This window comes from Orycteropus afer, unplaced genomic scaffold (genome assembly GCF_000298275.1).
Source record: "Orycteropus afer afer isolate SDZICR_OR568_19922 unplaced genomic scaffold, OryAfe1.0 scaffold00137, whole genome shotgun sequence".
NCBI classification, from domain to species: domain Eukaryota; kingdom Metazoa; phylum Chordata; class Mammalia; order Tubulidentata; family Orycteropodidae; genus Orycteropus; species Orycteropus afer.
In genome coordinates, this window is record NW_006921724.1 from 896,707 (window position 1) to 914,183 (window position 17,477).

Sequence of the window (17,477 nt, forward strand, 5' to 3'; positions counted from 1 at the left end):
CTGGACGTCCTCAAATACTTTATTTTTTGTCGGATGGCCCGTGGCTCTGCACTTGAGATGGTGGCAGCAGCACTCCGACGCCCCTTGAGTCCTGCAATCCCAGGTCGCCTTGGGAAGTGTCGCCAAGTCGAGCAGCCGCTCCGCCCGTCCGGCACAGGCGGGTCCCAGTTTACTATGGCGCTTTCTAAGCGTGGCCGCGGGCTAACCAAAGGATCCTTCTCTCCTAATAAAACCTGCTTCCTCTTCCAAGGCCCAAATCGGTGGGAAGGACGTTCTCATGGGGCAGCCCACCTCTCGCTCTTTCGTCTCCTTGGACCTCCAAATTCTGGAAGCGTCGCTGCCCACACTTTATCTGGCTTGCGCTGAGTTCGAGCCCCGGCGTTGGGGCGTCCCGGGGCGCCCTAGTCCAGCGCTGCAGCCGGCAGCGCCAGTTCACGAGAGGTCCGAGGCTCCTATAGCTGTCCCAAACCTGTTTTAGAGAGGAACCAGCACCCCAAGGGCTGGGGGGGGGGGCGGTGCAGGAGCATGGGGAGAAGCTGGGGACCCCTTTCCTCCGGCAGCCCCAACCCCGAAGAGAGCGCATTAGACTGAAGGCCCGCGGCCCACGCCTCTCCTACGCCTCCTCCCGGGGCTCCCAGTGTAGGTTCCTGTTGCCCCCTCCCCAAGTTTCTTCACCCCTCTGGGAGCCCCCACCTCGTTTTCCCACGTCCCCTCTCCACCCCTGGCCCAGGTTCCACAAGTCGCCTCATCCGCCTTCGCCCGCAGCTCCCCCTACTCCAGCTTGATCCTCCCCATCCTTGACTTCCCCCGTCCCTTTCCGGAGCTTCTCTTGTCTCCTCTCCGCCCCCACCCCGTATTCCCGCGTCCCCTCCCCGTCCCCTTTTTAAACCTTGAGCCGAACGCGCGGGTGAGTGCCCGCCTTGGCTGGAGCTGGAAAGGGGCGGCCGTCGTCGCTGGCGCGGCTAGAGCAGCGCGGACTCAGCGGGCGTTATGAGACCTGAGGCGGCAGCAGGAACCCAGGAAGCGCGCGGGCGCAGCTGTCACTGTCCCAGAGATGGTACCGGAAGGGCACCGCAGCCGCTCGGGCCCGAGAGGTGAGGGCTTCCCCACCGCTCCGGTGGAAAGGCGCGCGTCCGTCGGTGCAGAAACCTAAGCTAGCTGCTGAGCGCCCGAGCCCGACCGCGACACCAAGCCAATTCCTTAGCCAGTGACCGAAGGGGGCGCGGAATCTGTCGATTCCACTGCACAATTCACAAGTGCGGAGGCTTTGGCCGTACCTGGAGAGGAAATGAGCCACGCTTCACGTTATAGAAGATTTTTAATTCACCGGGCTGGGGAAGGAAACACTAAGTCCGGGGCCTCTAAGCAAGACTTGCAAGGGTGTCCCCCAAGTTTACTGTCACCAAAAAGGTCTTCCGTGTTCTGGAGGCTTGGCATTCTCTATCCTCGGGGAACCAACCCTTTTTAAGGTTGTAAAATTTGTTGTTGTTGTTGTTAAATCAAATTAGATGTGAACAGGTGGAATGATCAATGGCAGTTAGAACCTCTACCAAGGGCAGAGTGGGTGAGGCAGCCAGGGAAAACAGATCCTCTCTTGTTTGCACCATAGAACTTAATAGAGTAATCATTCTTCAAAAAACCAAAAAGGTGTAATTTAAATTAGCAGTGACAGAGTAGCCTGCCCCCACTGCCAGCTACAGAAGGGAACCCTGAATTGAAGTGGAGAGATTCCTCCAACAATGTGTCCCCTGATAACCGTGTTAGTTGTTGTTTGCCGTCGAGTCAGATCCGACTCATAGCGACCCCTCCTTGGGTTTCCGAGGCAGTATCACTATGAAAGTAGATTGCCCCATCTTCCTTCCGAGGAGTGGCTGGTGGACTTGAACCGCCAGCCTTCTGGTTAGCAGTCAAGTGCCGTAGCCACTATGCTACCAGAGCTCCCCGTGTTAGATTTGGGACTTATTCCTAAAGCCAAATGAAGGCAGAAAATTGGGAACATGCCCAGGAGAGAAAACCAAAAATGGTCTAGTTTACCTACAGGCTCAGAACTTAAAGGAATATTCTAGAGTGACTCTTTTTTAGGCAGATATTAGAAGTGATCAGAATGATAACTCTTGCCTCACTCTCTCATGATCCTTGCCTTCCCAGCTCCACACCCTGGAGACCTTGGAGCCCCACATCTAGAGATACTGAACTGATGGGAACCAGAACACAGGTAAGGTTAAGTGTGAGTGTTGTAGGTATCAACCGATCTCACCAAAAAGTGGTCAAAAAGACCTCCTCTGCCCACTTGGTGATCCAACCCAAGACTACCTGGGGTCTGGGAGGGGGAGCCAGGATGAGCTCAGATAATCACAGCTGAATCCCACATAGACTGGGTTCCTGCTTGCTTCCTTTTTGAAAAGAAACAAGCTGTTTCTATGTGAAATACAAAGAATTTTTTTCCATTTTGGGTTTTCTTCTGTAAACCTGCTGGTAAGTGGGGCAGAAAAAAGGTTGTGGCTGCCTTCCTCCCCCCACCTTTGAGAAAAGCTAAGTGCACTATTAGTGCCTGGCTGGTGTCGCAATGCAAATAAGGGCAGAGCCCCATCTGGGTTGCCCAGAAGATGCAGGTTAAAAGCCCCACCAGCCGTCTGGCCCTTTCTGAGAGCACTTTCGGCACTGTTTGCAAGTGCTCCTGGGATAACTCATGTTGTCTCAGCAAATACACTCAGGCCCAGGACTTTGTGGGTGAAGATTAATAGCCACCACTATTCTTTTGTTAGTCTGCATTGGCAACACAGTTACTTTATACTATGACTCGCTTTTACAGAATTTACCTCTCCTTTGTCATCTTTTAAAAATAAATGGATGACTTTCAAAATGCAGACTAGTTAATCTGGAAAGACCATGTATTTCATTTACATAACACATGTGGCTTATGGTTTAGTGTGTAGTTATCGGTAACAGGTTAAGAAAATTCTGGTGCAGTAGAGCAGACCTTCACTGTATTTGGATATTTTGGCTACTTTATCAAACTGATATGAATATTGAGAATTTTAGTTATTTTTATTATATACTTTAAAGAATGAAACAAAGAAAATATATCTCAAATTAACAAGGTCCTTGTTAGCCTCAATTATTCTTATGTATAATGTCTTCTTTTGGGTTCAAGGTTAAACTCTTAAACATAAGATTTAAAAGGAGCTTGGAGGGAGAGATAGGGAGAGAGAGAGAATATGGAAATCTACATCTATCCAGTTTTCTTTTCAATGAAATATATGTGGGACCTATCAGTTGTTTGTAAAAATAAAAATATTATAGCACATTTTCTATTGTAGGACAGATTTTCGCCCCTATTGTGAAGACAAAGGAGTTCTGGCAGCATAGTGGTTAAAGCATTCAGCTGCTAATCAAAAGGTTGACAGTTTGAACTTACTGGCTGCTCTTCGGAAAAAGATGAGGAAGTCTGCTTCTATAAAGATTTACAGCCTTCGAAACCCTATGGGGCAGTTCCCCTCTGTCCTAAAGGGTTGCTATGAGTCAGAATTGATGCAATGGCAGCGGATTTGGTTTGGTTTATTATGATGACAAGGCTATATGTGAGAAAAATCAAGATTACTTGCAGAAAAACATTAGGCTGTAGCAATGTTCTAGTTGCTTGTCAGCATGGCAAAGTGGATGGATCAGTGTGTTCATGGATTTTTGCGGAGAGAAAGCCAGGGGTTCTGTGGTGTTTGTAGAGCTGGCTCCCCACTACCCCTGACAAGCCCTTTGAGGAGCAGAACTGGCCTGGCTGAGTGGTCAGTGTATGATGACCACAGGCCCTATGAACCTGTTTGGTGTCCCCCGCAGGGTGAGTGCAGCCCTCACACAAGGGCAGGAACAATTTTGATCAACAGCTACCTATCCCCACAAAGCAGGAGAATTCCTCTGCTTCAGAGCCTTGTTTATTTCTGGGGAATATCATTAGCAGACATGGCATCTCAAGGTCCTATGTTCTGAGCAGTGGGATCACCCCACTCTTCACCCTGACCCACTTAGTATTCTAGCACCCTAGGGAGCTGCCTCTCTCCCCTACGTGGGAAAAATAACAACCATGTAAACCCTTCTTGCCTCTGTTGCTTTTCCCTCTGGCCATTGGCCGGCCTACAAGGGAGTGATTTCCTGGAGGAAGTCAGGCACGGTCCTCACATCTCCAGGCTACTTACTAGCCTTAGTCCATGAGGGCAAGACCCTTACTGTCTCTACTGGTATCTGTTCTCTCACTCTTAAGAACAGACACACACAACATTCCTTAACCACAGTGCTTACTCTGGGTGGTACAAGTGGTTTACAATTGGCTGCTAACCTAAAGACACGATTTAAATCCACCAAGAGGCTCAAGGATGAAAGGACTGGCAACCTGCTTTTGTAAAGATTACAGCCAAGAAAACTATATGGAGCAGTTCTACTCTGTAACACATGGGGTTACCATGAGTTGGAACTGACTCCATAGCAATGTGTTTGTTTGTTTTAACCTTACATACATTCCTGTTCCCTTTTAACTATCAAAGTGAGACTATTTAGCCATCGCTGCTATCAGGGAAAAAAAACAAAATAAAAAAACTCACTGCCATTGAGTCAGATCCAACTCATAGTGACCCCTCGTCGGGTTTCTGAGGAGGTTGGGTTTCTGAGGAGGTATCACTATGGAAGTAGATTGCCCAACCTTCCTTCTGAGGAGTAGCTGGTGGGTTTGGACCGCCGGCCTTCTGGTTAGCAGTCAAGTACCTTAAGCACTATGCTACCAGAGCTCTTCCTGCCATCAGAAGGGATCTTTAATAAGATCTTTTGGAAAATAATCAGAATATTGTTACCATAAAGTTTTTTTTCTTTCATTGTGGTGAAATATATATAACAAAACGTTTGCCATATCAACCATTTTTATGTGCATGTATAAAGTGTTTAAAATATGTAAAGGTGAGTATATTTCATAGGGTCTAGTTAGGAGTCCTGGTAGCTTAGTGTCTAAGGCATTTGACTGCTAACTAAAAGGCTGGTGGTTCAAACCCACCAGCCACTCCTCAGAAGGAAGATGGGGCAATCTACTTCTGTAGTGATACTGCCTTTGAAACCCAAGGAGGGGTCGCTATGAGTCAGGTCTGACTCAATGGCACATAACAACAACAACAGTTAGGAGTCCCTGGGTGACTCAACTACAATACTAGCTGAAAGGTGACCTACCCAGTAATGCCTCAGAAGACAGGCCTGGTGATCTGCCTCAGAAAAGTCAAAGCCTTACAAACTCTGGAGCAGTTCTACTCTGCATGTGTGCGGTTGCCATAAGTTGGGATCAACTCACTGGCAACTACTAATAACAAAAGTTAGAATCAAACCCTTAGAGGAAGCTACTCATTCTCTGTTCCTCTAACACTGCCTATTAGTGCCCACCAACGTTTTCATTGTAGCATTAGACTCTATGCCATCAAAGTGTAGAACCACCTCCAGCAGCACAGGTTGCCTGTGGTGGTAGAATGAACCTGAGCGATTAATTGTTGTTGTTGTTGTTATGTGCCGTCGAATTGGATCTGACTCATAGTGACCCCTCCTTGGGTTTCCGAGGCAGTATCACCATGGAAGTAGATTGCCCATCTTCCTTCCGAGGAGTGGCTGATGGGTTTGAACTGCCAGCCTTCTGGTTAGCAGTCAAGTGCCTTAGGCACTACGCTACCAGAGCTCCCAACTCTACTTCTGGCCAAATCCATTCAGGTCCAGCATCCTCAAGAGTTTGGGCAGAATGTGCTCATCCCTGGCCAGGTTTTGTGGTGGTATCCCTCCAAGATATGTTGAAGTGCTGACCCCTGTACCTGTAAATATGACCTTGTTTGGAAACAGGGTCTTTGAAGATGTCATCAGTTAAATTAACATTAATACTGGAGCTGTTGTTGTTATTGTTGTTATGTGCCGCCGAGTCAACCCTGACTCATAGCGACCCCTCCTTGGGTTTCCGAGGCAGTATCACTACGGAAGTAGGATTGCCCAACCTTCCTTCCGAGGCATGGCTGGTGGGTTTGAACCGCCAGCCTTCTGGTTAGCAGTCAAGTGCCTTAGCCACTATGCTACCAGAGCTCCCAATACTGGAGTAGGTGGGACCTAATCCTGTATGACTGGTGTTCTTATAAAAGAGTAGAGACACAGAGACAGGAAGACAGAGGAAAGATGCCACGTGACTCTGCAGCAGCAAGCCAAGGAATACCTGGGGCTACCAGAAGCTAGGAGAGAGTCATGGAACAGATTCTCCTTTAAAGTCTTGAAGGAATCAACATGTCTAACATCCTTAATTCAGATTTCCAGTCTCCAGAACCTTGAGACAATAAATTTCTGTTCTTATAAGCCACATACTTTGTGATATTTTGTTACTGCAACAACAGGAGACCTACACAGAATCTTACTGTCTTAGTCTTAGTATTATGTGTAGTTATTTGCATATAATCATGTCTCTTCCCTTCTAGACTGTGAAAGTGAAGGACTGCATCATACTCACCTTCCACTGTTGAATCCCTCACAGTGCCCAGGACATTGAACAGAGACAACAGGAATGGGAAGGGGAGCTTATAAAATACTATTTAGATTGTAAATGGTCTCAAAAATTAGTACTGACAGTGAAAAATGGAGACTACTTAAAAACTCAGGACGAATCCTTTCCTTAACTCTGAGTTTATATGTATCTGTCTTTACAGTTTGAGCCTGGAGGTGATCAACAAACTTTTGGATCGAAGGGGGCCTTTGGGTTTCAGCATCCTGTAAGGTAACACATAACTTCACAGACAATTTCCTTTTACCCTAAATATCACTATATGCTACTGTGTGTGTTTTCAACAATGTGAAAAAATAATTCAGTATATTTTCTCAGATACGACTTAGTTTTCTTATTCCAAGGAAGTTCAAGGGTATTTTGTTGGGTTTCTGGAATCCGTTCATTTATTCACTCATCAGTTTTCAGTTCCAAGTTGGAATTGGCCTCTCTTTTTCATTGATATCTTTTGTTTACACCTCCCATTACATATTATGCCTTGTGTTAAGTTTATTTAAGGAGCTCTAGTGGTGCAGTGGTTATGGCATTTGGCTGCTAACCAGAAGGTTGGCAGTTCAAACCCTAGTTCAAACCCTGCCTGTGGGAGGAAGTTGAGGTAATCTATTTCTGTTCTGGTTACCTAGTGCCACTCTGACAGGAATATATACCACAAATGGGATGGCCTTAACAAACAGGAGTTTATTCTCTCATAGTTTGGAGACTTTAAGTCCAAGTTCAAAGTGCCAGGCTCTAGGGGCTGGCTGAAAGCCCCTCAACCTTAGGGTCCAGCTCTGCCTCCTGCTCCCAGCCCACTGGAGCTAGAGGCATTTCTTCACTCAGACAGCTACTGGCTGCTGAGGCTGAGAAACCAAAGGTTGACAAGTAAAAAGGCACAGTCCTGATGTTACCAAACCACACGGCAGGCCGTTAATTTAAGACCATTGTAAGTCCCAAGGTCTGCAGGGCATGGCAGGTTGCTGAACAATGATACAGCTACATGCAGGGTCCAAGCGTGTCATAAGCTAGAGACCATTCCCCAAGGCTTCTCCTTATATACAGGAAGCAGACCACATTCCTAAGGTAGCTACTCAGCTGCTCACAGTAGATTCACCATGGAGTTGATTACCAGCCTCATCATGGGGAATACTACATCCAGCTGCCCAGCACTCAGCCAGGCCCAGCCAAGTTGACACATAAACCGAACTACCACAACTTCCATAAAGATTTATAGCCTTGGAAACCCTAAGGGTCACTATGAATTGTAATCGACTCAGTGACAGTCGGCTTTTCTGGATTAAATTTAGTGTATATGAATCATATATGCATATACATTTATTTATTTATTTAGATGTTTTATTTCATGTCTATTTCTCTCCCACAGATACAAGCTAACATATTGTCAAGCACATAAAAAAATAAAAATAAAAAAACCAAGCTAGTTGCTGTTGAGTCAGTTTCAATTCATGGTGACCCCCTATGTGTCAGAGTAGAACTGTGCTCCATAAAGTTTTCAATGGCTGATTTTTTGAAAGTAAATTGCCAGGTCTTTCTTCTGAGGTGCATCTAGGTAGACTCGAACTTCCAACCTTTTGTTTAGTAGCCAAGCAATATAACTGTTGCACAATTCATGGACCTTCAAAAAAACGTGCTGGGTGTCTAGTACATCTGTGTTAAATATTTGGTGCTAGATTATTACTTACACTTGGTCTTCTCCTGATGTATTCAAAAGTACCCACTGTTGTTAAAATTGTGCCACTGTTTTCTTGTTTGTAAAATGAAGCTAAAATAATCAGTACTTCACAGGTTTATTTCAAGGCTTAAATGAGCTAATATATGTAAAATATATGTAATATGTAGTATATATAAAATAATATATGTAAAACACTTAGAACACTGCCCAGGACATAATATATGTTCTTTATTATTATTATCATAATGATTATTATATTTATTAACTTACATTGAGCAGATCTGAATATTTTGTGCATTAATGGTCAGTTGATATACTCAACACATTTTCTTATATTATTTAAACATAAACTACACTTAAACCAGAAAAAAAACAATTCACTGCCATTGAGTCAATTCTGACTCATAGCAATCCCTGTTGGGTTTCCAAGGCTGTAAATCTTTATGAAAGCAGACCACCTCATCTTTCTGCCATGGAGCAGCTGGTGGGTTCAAACCCCCAACCTTTTGGTTAGCAGCAAACGCCTTAACCACTATACCAACAGAACTCCTTACACTTATACTTACACACACAGAATGTTTTGCCTAAATGAGAGATTGGCTGGATGGCTCCACCACAATCAGTCCTAAGCACATCTGTGAGAGCATTTTCCTCTGCTCTCTCTCATTACTGTGTTCATGGTCCAGGATCAGGACCATCATTGTTGTATCTTCCTGTACCCTTGTTCCCTGTATATGTACATTTCATCATTTTAGTCTAGTGGCGCTTGTTCAGGATCTTTATCTGCCTCTCTGTCTCTGTTTTTCTCATTCCTTTCACTGAAATTAACCCAGTCTATGCTATCAACTTTGGCTGCTAAATGAAAGATTGGAGGTTCAAGGTACCTTGGAAGAAAGGCCTGGTAATCTGTATCTGATGATCAGCCACTGAAAACCCTGTGGACCACAGTTCTACTCTGACACATATGGGGTCATCATGAGTTAAGTCAGTTCAATAGCAACTTTTTTCTTTTCTGATTTTATTATTATTTTTTAAATTTTTGCAGTGTTTCCTCCCTTCCCCTCCCACCCTTCGTAACTGACAAAGAAAGTTTCCTTCCCTACATAAACCTTTCCTTGGCTTTTTACAATAATGAACTAATACAATATTTGCCCATCTGTGATGACTTATTTCTCTCAGCATAATATCCTCCAAGTTAATATTAACTGGTTTTATGCTGCTACCACACTAAGGGTATTTTTATCCTGATTGCCCTGGAAGGCTGGAAAGTTTTAATAAAACTTAGAGATTCTAATTTCTAAAGATGAAGTTTAGAGCCCTTCAGATTGGCCAAAGAGTGATTTTTGAAATAGGAGGTTTCCTAACATCCTTTATATCAGTGGTTTTCAATATTCATAGAATCACTCGGGATTTTAAAATACAGATGCCTGGACAGGACCCTCAGACGTTCTGATTCACTTGTTCTGGGGATCAAGCATCTGCATCTTTAAAGGCTCCCAAGTGGTCCTATTGTGCAGCCAGGGTTGAGAACCACCACCCTACTACCAAAAACCACCACCAAACTCATTGCCATTGAGTCAGTTCCGACTCATAGTGACCTCCATTGGGTTTCCAAGGCTGTAAAGCTTTACGGAAGCAGACTGTGTCATCTTTCTTCCACGGAACAGCTCATAAGTTCAAACCACCAATGTTTTGGTTAGCAGCCAAATGCCTTAACCACTCACCAAACCAAAAACCAAACTCATTCACTGCCAACAAGTCAATTCCGCCTCATAGTCAGACCAACCAAACTCACTGCCATCGAGTCAATTCTGACTCATAGCGACCCCGTTTGGGTTTCTGAGGCAGTAAATCTTTACAGAAGTAGATTGCCCAGTCTTCCTTCTGCGGAGTGGCTGGTGGTTTGAACCACCAACCTTCTGGCTAGCAGTCACATGCCTTAGGCACTGACCCACCAGAGCTCCTTACTACACCACAAGAGCCCTGTTAAAATTCATGTGCACCACCTGCTCATGGGCTTGCCATGGCACCAGACACTCTCCTCCCAATTTTTGATTGGTTGAATATGTTACTATGTGAGCAGTATTCATATATCTGTGGATTGCAAACTGAGCATATGATTTTATATATAATTTTATTTTACCTTTTTTTAATGGAGAATTTCAAACGGTCACAGAAGTAGAGAAAACAGTATAATAAACCTCATGTACTCACTCAGCCTCAATAATTATCAGCATTCTTCTGATCTTATCACGTATCACCCTCCTCCAAATACTTTTTTTTGTTGTTAGAATACTTTAAAGCAAATCCCAGACATCATACAAATTCACCTGTAAATACTTCTGCACAAATGCCTTATTTTTTTATAGTGGTGAAAATATATATGAAACATATACCCTCTCAACAATTTCTACATATACAGTTCAGTGACATTGATTACATTCTTCACATTGTGCAACCATTCTCATCCTTTTCCAAATCATTAACATAAACTCACTGCTCCCTAACAAAAACTTTTCCTTTCTTCCTCCCTCCCAACCCATTAATATCTATATATTTGCTTATTTCATATGCACGAGATCATACAGTGTTTGTCCCTTTGTGACTGACTGATTTCCCTCAGTATGATGTTTTCAAAAGTTCATCCATGTTATAACATGCATCAGGACCTCATTTCTCTTCATGGCTGAGTAGTATTCCATTGTGTGTGTATACCACATTTTATTTGTCCACTCATCTGTTGATGGACATTTCTGTTGTTTCCACCTTTTGGCCATAGTACAAACTCAGAGCTGCAATGAATGTTGGTGTACAGGCTTCTGTTTGCATTTCAGCTTTTACCTATGGGTATCTACCTAGAATTGGGATTTCTGGGTTATAAATGCCTAATTTTGACCTGGCCAAAAATAAACTATGCTTGACTTTCTGCCTTAGATACAGATATACATTCTGTCTATTGAAGAGCTTCTCAAGGTTGTCACTACTGACACTGTGGCTAGATAAGTCTTCGTTGTGGGGGTTGTCCTGAGTATTGTAGGATGTTGGCCTCTACCCACTTCCCACTTGATGCCAGTAGTTAACCCTCAATATTATAACCAAAAATATTTCCAACAATTAACAAATGTTGCCTTACAGGGGGAGGGAAAAATCCTCCCTTGGTTGAGAATCTCAAGCCTCTGGAAATCTTAGGAATATTTTCCTACATTATTTATAGTGGGGCACTTTTCTCTCCCCTTCTTGTCCTGTCCTAGAAGAGGGATATTGAAAGCAACTTTGCAAATAAGTAGTGGTCAATTAATAAATTAATCATTTCCTCAGAAGACCACAGAGAAAAATGCAAATGATTAAGTGAGTGGAAAGTACAAGGGTAAGGAATTATGGTGAAAAAGAGAGGAGGATATCGTAAATACTTTCCATGAAAACCAAGAATCTTAAATTCCACAAAATATGGAATTTAGGGGCTATAAATTTTGTGTACTTAAGTTTCCCTCTCCCTTTTTTTTTTTTTTTTAAATCAGGGTTTTACAAGTAACAAAGCTTCTATTTTGGCAGAGTCAGGCAAGCACCCGGCCCTACACCTCTCCAGGTCAAGCTTTCAGAGTAAAGTTTATTCCAGAGCCCAAAAGTTTACAGTATTCTCATCCTTATGAGGATAAGAATGTGTAGGGTCTTACCTAAATATAACATATATTATCCAAGATGAATGAGGCATTGGTGGTTCAGTGGTAGAATTCTAGGCAGGAGACCCAGGTTATATTCATGGCCAATGCATCTCATCCACAGCCACCACCCATCTACCAGTTAAGGCCTCTTCAGAGGAGCTTCCAACTAAGATGGACTAGGAAGAAAGGCCTGGCAATCTTCTCCCAAAAATAAGCCAATGAAAACCTTATGGATCACAATGGTCCAATCCACAACTGAATCACGGGGATGGAAGAAGATTGGGCAGCATTTCATTCAGTTATACATGTGGTTGCCATAAGTCGAGGGCTTACTCAACAGACAGTACAAGATGAGTCTGGTGGTGCATTTGGTCCGAGTGGCCTCTTAATCTTGAAGTGCAATGTTTTCAGTTTCCTTTTACCTTTATTGAAGTATAATCTTTTTTCTATGTCACTCTAAATTGATTTGCTCATTCATTCAGATTATGGCCATTTCTGAACTCCTGTGGAATTTATTATCAGGTCTTGGATCTAGGTGTCTATTCATGCTCTGGTAATTAAAAAAAAAAAAAAAACATTGTATGCAGTGAGGAGAAAATTAGAGAATTAGCTGCTTCTGGGGAAAAGGATCCCCTAGGAGTTTAGGACAGTTTTCAAGTTCATTAATGGCATATTTGTTTCTTAAACATTAGACTTTATTTGCCCGTCTCAAAGCGCCAAGAATATCTGCAGAGTTCCGGGGAGAAAGTGCTGGCCAGTTTCCCAGTGCAAGCCACGATTCACTTCTACAACGATGAATCTGATTCAGATGAGGACGAAGAACAACGAGAGGAAGAGATCCAACCTTCTGCCCTCCAGTGCCAGGAGGCAGAAGGCCCTATGGGAAGTGGTGCAGGGGGGAAGTGCAGGGACCACCTGATGCACCAAGAAAGTAGATATAGAGGCCTCTATGGGAAGGTTCTGCTCCCCCATGGTGACCCTCCAGGGAATGTTGAGTCCTCCTCACCCAAATAATTAGAGTCCCTCTCCCGAGTCAGCCCTGCTCTTGGACCCACCTACACACATGTCCTCTCAGGAACAGCATAGCCAGGACCCTTTGAATTCTCTGTTTGGCTTACAGAAGGTGGGGGCTCTTTGGCTCTGGTTAGCATGCCACTCATGAGTACTTTTCTTTCTCCTGTTGTCTCTCTCTATATATATATCCAACTAACAGAGACTTTATAGGACAGAATACTACTGCCCCATGGGGTTTCTAAGGCTGTAATCTTTATGGAAGCAGACTGCCTCATCTTTCTCCTGCAGAGTGCCTGGTGGGTTTGAACCACAGACATTTTTGATTAGCAGCCAAATGCTTCCACTGCTGCACCACCACAGGTCCTTATGAAATGGACCAATTCCTTGAAAGGCACAATCTATCAAAAACTCCTGCAAGGAGAAACAAATAATGTGAATAGGCCTATAGCTATTAAAGAAATTCAATCAACAATGAATAACCTTGCAAAATAGATATCACTGGGCCCAGATGGTTTCATGGGCAAATTGTACCAAACACTTAAAGAAAAATTAACATCAATCTTCTCAAACTTTTCTAAAAAGCATAAGAGGAGGGAGCACTTGCAAACTCATTCTACAAGGACAGCATTGCCAAAGATGTTACTAGGAAGGAAAATGACAGATCAGTATCTCTAATGAACTTAGATGAAAAAATTCCAAACAAAATGTTATCAAATCTAACCCAATAATGTATAAGAAAAACTATACCCCAAAACCAAGTGGGATTTGGCCCAAGTATGTAAGGTTATTTCAACATTTGCAAATCAATTAATTTAATTCATATCAACAATTGACATGAAAAAGCATCTGACAAAATTCAAAATTCATTCATAAAAACTCTCAACAAACTAGGAATAGATTAGAACTTCCTCTGCCTGATAAAGAACAGCTACAAAAAAACAAAAACTAACATCATATTTGATGGTGAGAAACTAGATCCTTTCTTCCTAATATTGAGAATAAGAAAAAGATGTCCTCTGTCACCACTCCTATTCAATATTGTACTAGAAGTCCTAGCTAACACATGGAACCTGCAGGAGAGACTGCTTAGACTTTCTTGCCCAGGAATTTCTGAAATGTTAGATTAAATGCCCAAAATCCCCTTTCACAATCCCATTTTACATTTCTAAATGCAATAACTTCCTAAGCCCCATTATAGAATCCTAGTGAAGGAAGAACACATTACTCACTGACCAAACTTAGTCACTTGCTGGGCTCAACGCACCTCTGAGCTCTACCTAATTTTTAAACATCTCAAAGGAAAGAATGACCTTTTGGGGAGCTTGTTCTTTTTTGTTAGAAGTTCTTGGCCCACATCGCCCTCTCCTGAGTTCTTAAATTATTTTCTGGCTAGAGGAGACCTAATGAATATATAACAGGCTTACAAAAATGACTCTTTGTCCCCATCCTAGAAATGCACCCAACAGAAACTAACCCGTATATCAACCAAAAGCCATGTACTGCCATACTACATTGGTCAAAGCAGCATTATCCTTAATAATCCCAAACTGGGCATGAACAGGAGAATGGATGAATAAGTGGTGATATATACATATAATATAGTTCTATTCAGCTCTGAGAATGAGTCAGGTACTTATGACTGCCCACAACAGTATGGGTGACTCTCATAAGCATAATGTTTGGCACAGAAACCAAACACAAGAAAGAACATACTTAAAAAAAAAAAAAAAAAAGCTTAGATTCTTTTATTAACTGTTATTCGTTTCTTTAGCCACTAAGCCTCTATAGGAAAAAATAGTATTTAAAAAAAAATTTTTTTTTTTTAAAGAAACATAAAGGAAAAAGTTCTAAAAAATCCTTTGGTTTCTTCCTCCATACCTCTTAGTTTTTGACTGTACTGGGTTTATTCATCAAGAACCTATCTTCTGGAGACTTTCAGTGACCTCTGAGCCATCCATCATGTAAAGGTAAAGAGGTCTCAGGTGTACTTTTAGGATAATGAGTTCAATTCTAAAATAAGACAAGAAGGAAAGATCAGTTGCTAAGATCCAGGTCATTAGGCTAGATCTGTTTGTTCTGTGTTCAAAATGAGGATCTTAAATTTCTTTAAACTCCAAGATTAGGTTGTTAAACAACGTGGCAGGATCAATATCCAAATTTAATTATAAGGCCTAGAGTTTCAAAAATCAACAATATGAAACAATAATGATCATCAGAATTTTATAACTTGGGGTCTCTTCAGATACATCCAACACTATCTGCAAACTTAGAAGTTTTAGTTATAGCTACCACATAGATTTTTTTAAAAGTTTATTTTAAAATACATTTTTATTGAAGTGTAACAGATACAGAGAAGTGTGCAAATGCGAAGTACTTGGTGAGTTTTCACACATAAGACCCTCTCTTTTAACCACCAGCTAGGTCCAGAAATAGAAGATTACTATCACAACTGAATCCTTTCTCCTCCCAGCTACCACAAAGGTAACTACTATTCTAACTTCTAATACCATACATTTGTTTTGCTCAATTTTGAACTTTATATAAAAGGAATCATATGGCATGTGCTCTTTTGTGTCTGTTTTCTTTTACTTGACATTGTGTATGTGAGAATGACTCATTGTTCTATGACATTCCATTGTAGGAATACACCACCATTTGTTTATTCATTTTTTTGTTGATGGATATTTGGATTGCTTCCAGTTCTTTGACTATTATGAGTAATGCTTTGTTATGGATTGAATTATGCCCCCCAAAATATGTGTTGTAAATCTTAACCTCTATGTCTGTGGTTATAATTCCTTTTGGGAACAGGCTCTCTGTTATGTTTATGAAGCATGATTAGTGTAAGGTATATTTTGAGTCCATCTCTTTTGAAATATAAAAGAGAAAAAATGCAAGCTAGCGAGACAGATGGGGTAAAATAGATGCCAAGATACATGGAGATCCCCAAGGAACCAGGAAACAAGCTAGAGAGACAATGACCTTCCTCCAGCGCCAACAGAGAAAGCCTTCTCCTAGAGCCAGCATCCTGCATTTGGACTTCCAGCCTCCTAAATTGTGAGAAAATAAATTTCTGTTTGTTAAAGCCATTCATTTGTAGTATTTCTGTTATAGCAGCCCGAGTTATCTAACTTAGTTATCTAAGATATGCTGCTGTTGAACATTTTTGGGTATGTTTTTGGTGTACATATGTGTACATTCTGTTGAGTATATATATCTAAGAGTGGTTGTGGGTCATAGGGTATGTATCTGGTTAGCTTCAATATAAATCATTTTATTTTGCTAACATCTAGAAAGCCACTTGAAGTGATTTAAGTGTAAACACAGTTAAATGCAGAAATTTCCTAAATATAAACACACATTCATTCTTCTTCAGAGTTGACCTGAACAAACACTGTCATAGGATAATTGAATATCAGTCACAAAGTTACTGAAGTGTGTTGTCTCACAAACATAACTTCTTCTGAAGACATCATCTCCTGTGGGCTCAGCCCTCAGGAAACATGCCCCACGTGAACTTCCGGCATTCCTGCAAGGGCTCTCAGTGAACTCTGAAGAAGCATGGATATGTTCACTGCCCTTGACCTAAAAGAAAACATTGTTTGCTCAGCTTTCCTCCTAAGGCTTGTGAATCAATAGATTTTTTGCTTGTTTTTAAAAAACTTAGTTATTACCACATAATAATTTCCACTTCTCTATTGTTTTTTGAAGCTCTTTGGCCCTCTGACTCCCAGGAGAGCTAAAAACTCTTATCTATTACCAGTTCTGGGAGGCATAGGTGGTTCAGTGGTAGAATTCTCACATTCCATGTAGGAGACCAGGGTTCCATTCCTATCAGTATAACTCATGTGCAGCTAGTACCCATTTGTCAGTGAAGGCTTGCATGTTGCTAAGATGCTGAATAGGTTTCAGCAGAACTTCCAGACTAAGATAGACTTGGAAGAAAGGACTGATGATTTACTTTCCAAAATCAACCAATGACAAAACTATGGATAACAATGGTTTGATCCCCAACTCATCATGGGGATGGTCCAGGACTAAGCATCAGTTTGTCCCTCTGTGCACAGGCTCACCAAGAGTGGGGGCTGCCTTGATAGCAGCTAGCAACATGATCAGTTACAGGGTAGCTGTGAACTTATAAACTATCCCATGCCATAAGTTTATCCCTGACCTGCTACCCTAATATTTGGATTCAAGCCAAAGAACCCTGAATCAGTCCATGATGCTTCCAATAGGATGTTTTCATGTAACAGGTCGATCTTAGAAATCCAAAGGATTTTCTCCCAATGAACAGAAATTCCGTGGCATAGTGACTGTGATAGTTGGAGCTGTGTGTCAACTTGGCTGGACCCCAGTTCTGTGTGGTTGTTCCCATGATGGGATCAGATGACTGTGTTCTGAGTGGCCAATCTGCCCAAGGGGAGTTTCCCTAGAGGTGTGGCCTGCTTCCAGGATATCCAGGGACATCCTGGGAAGAGAGACATTCTTCTATGGGTTGGGACTCTGGTGTGCTGCCTACAACCTTCCGTGAGTGAGCAGCCCATCACTTGGCCTGGAGATCTTGGATTTGTCTTTC

At 42.4% G+C, this 17,477-nt stretch overlaps 1 protein-coding gene across 1 annotated transcript; it reads left to right on the top strand.

The window, feature by feature from the left end:
• The first annotated feature begins 990 nt into the window (after positions 1–990).
• Positions 991–12,901, top strand: RIPPLY3 (ripply transcriptional repressor 3). The gene is made up of 4 exons (XM_007945558.1): positions 991–1,094; positions 2,149–2,215; positions 6,702–6,769; positions 12,580–12,901. The coding sequence occupies exons 1-4, from the start codon at positions 991–993 to the stop codon at positions 12,899–12,901; spliced, it is 561 nt and encodes a 186-aa protein (XP_007943749.1).
• Positions 12,902–17,477: the final 4,576 nt, after the last annotated feature.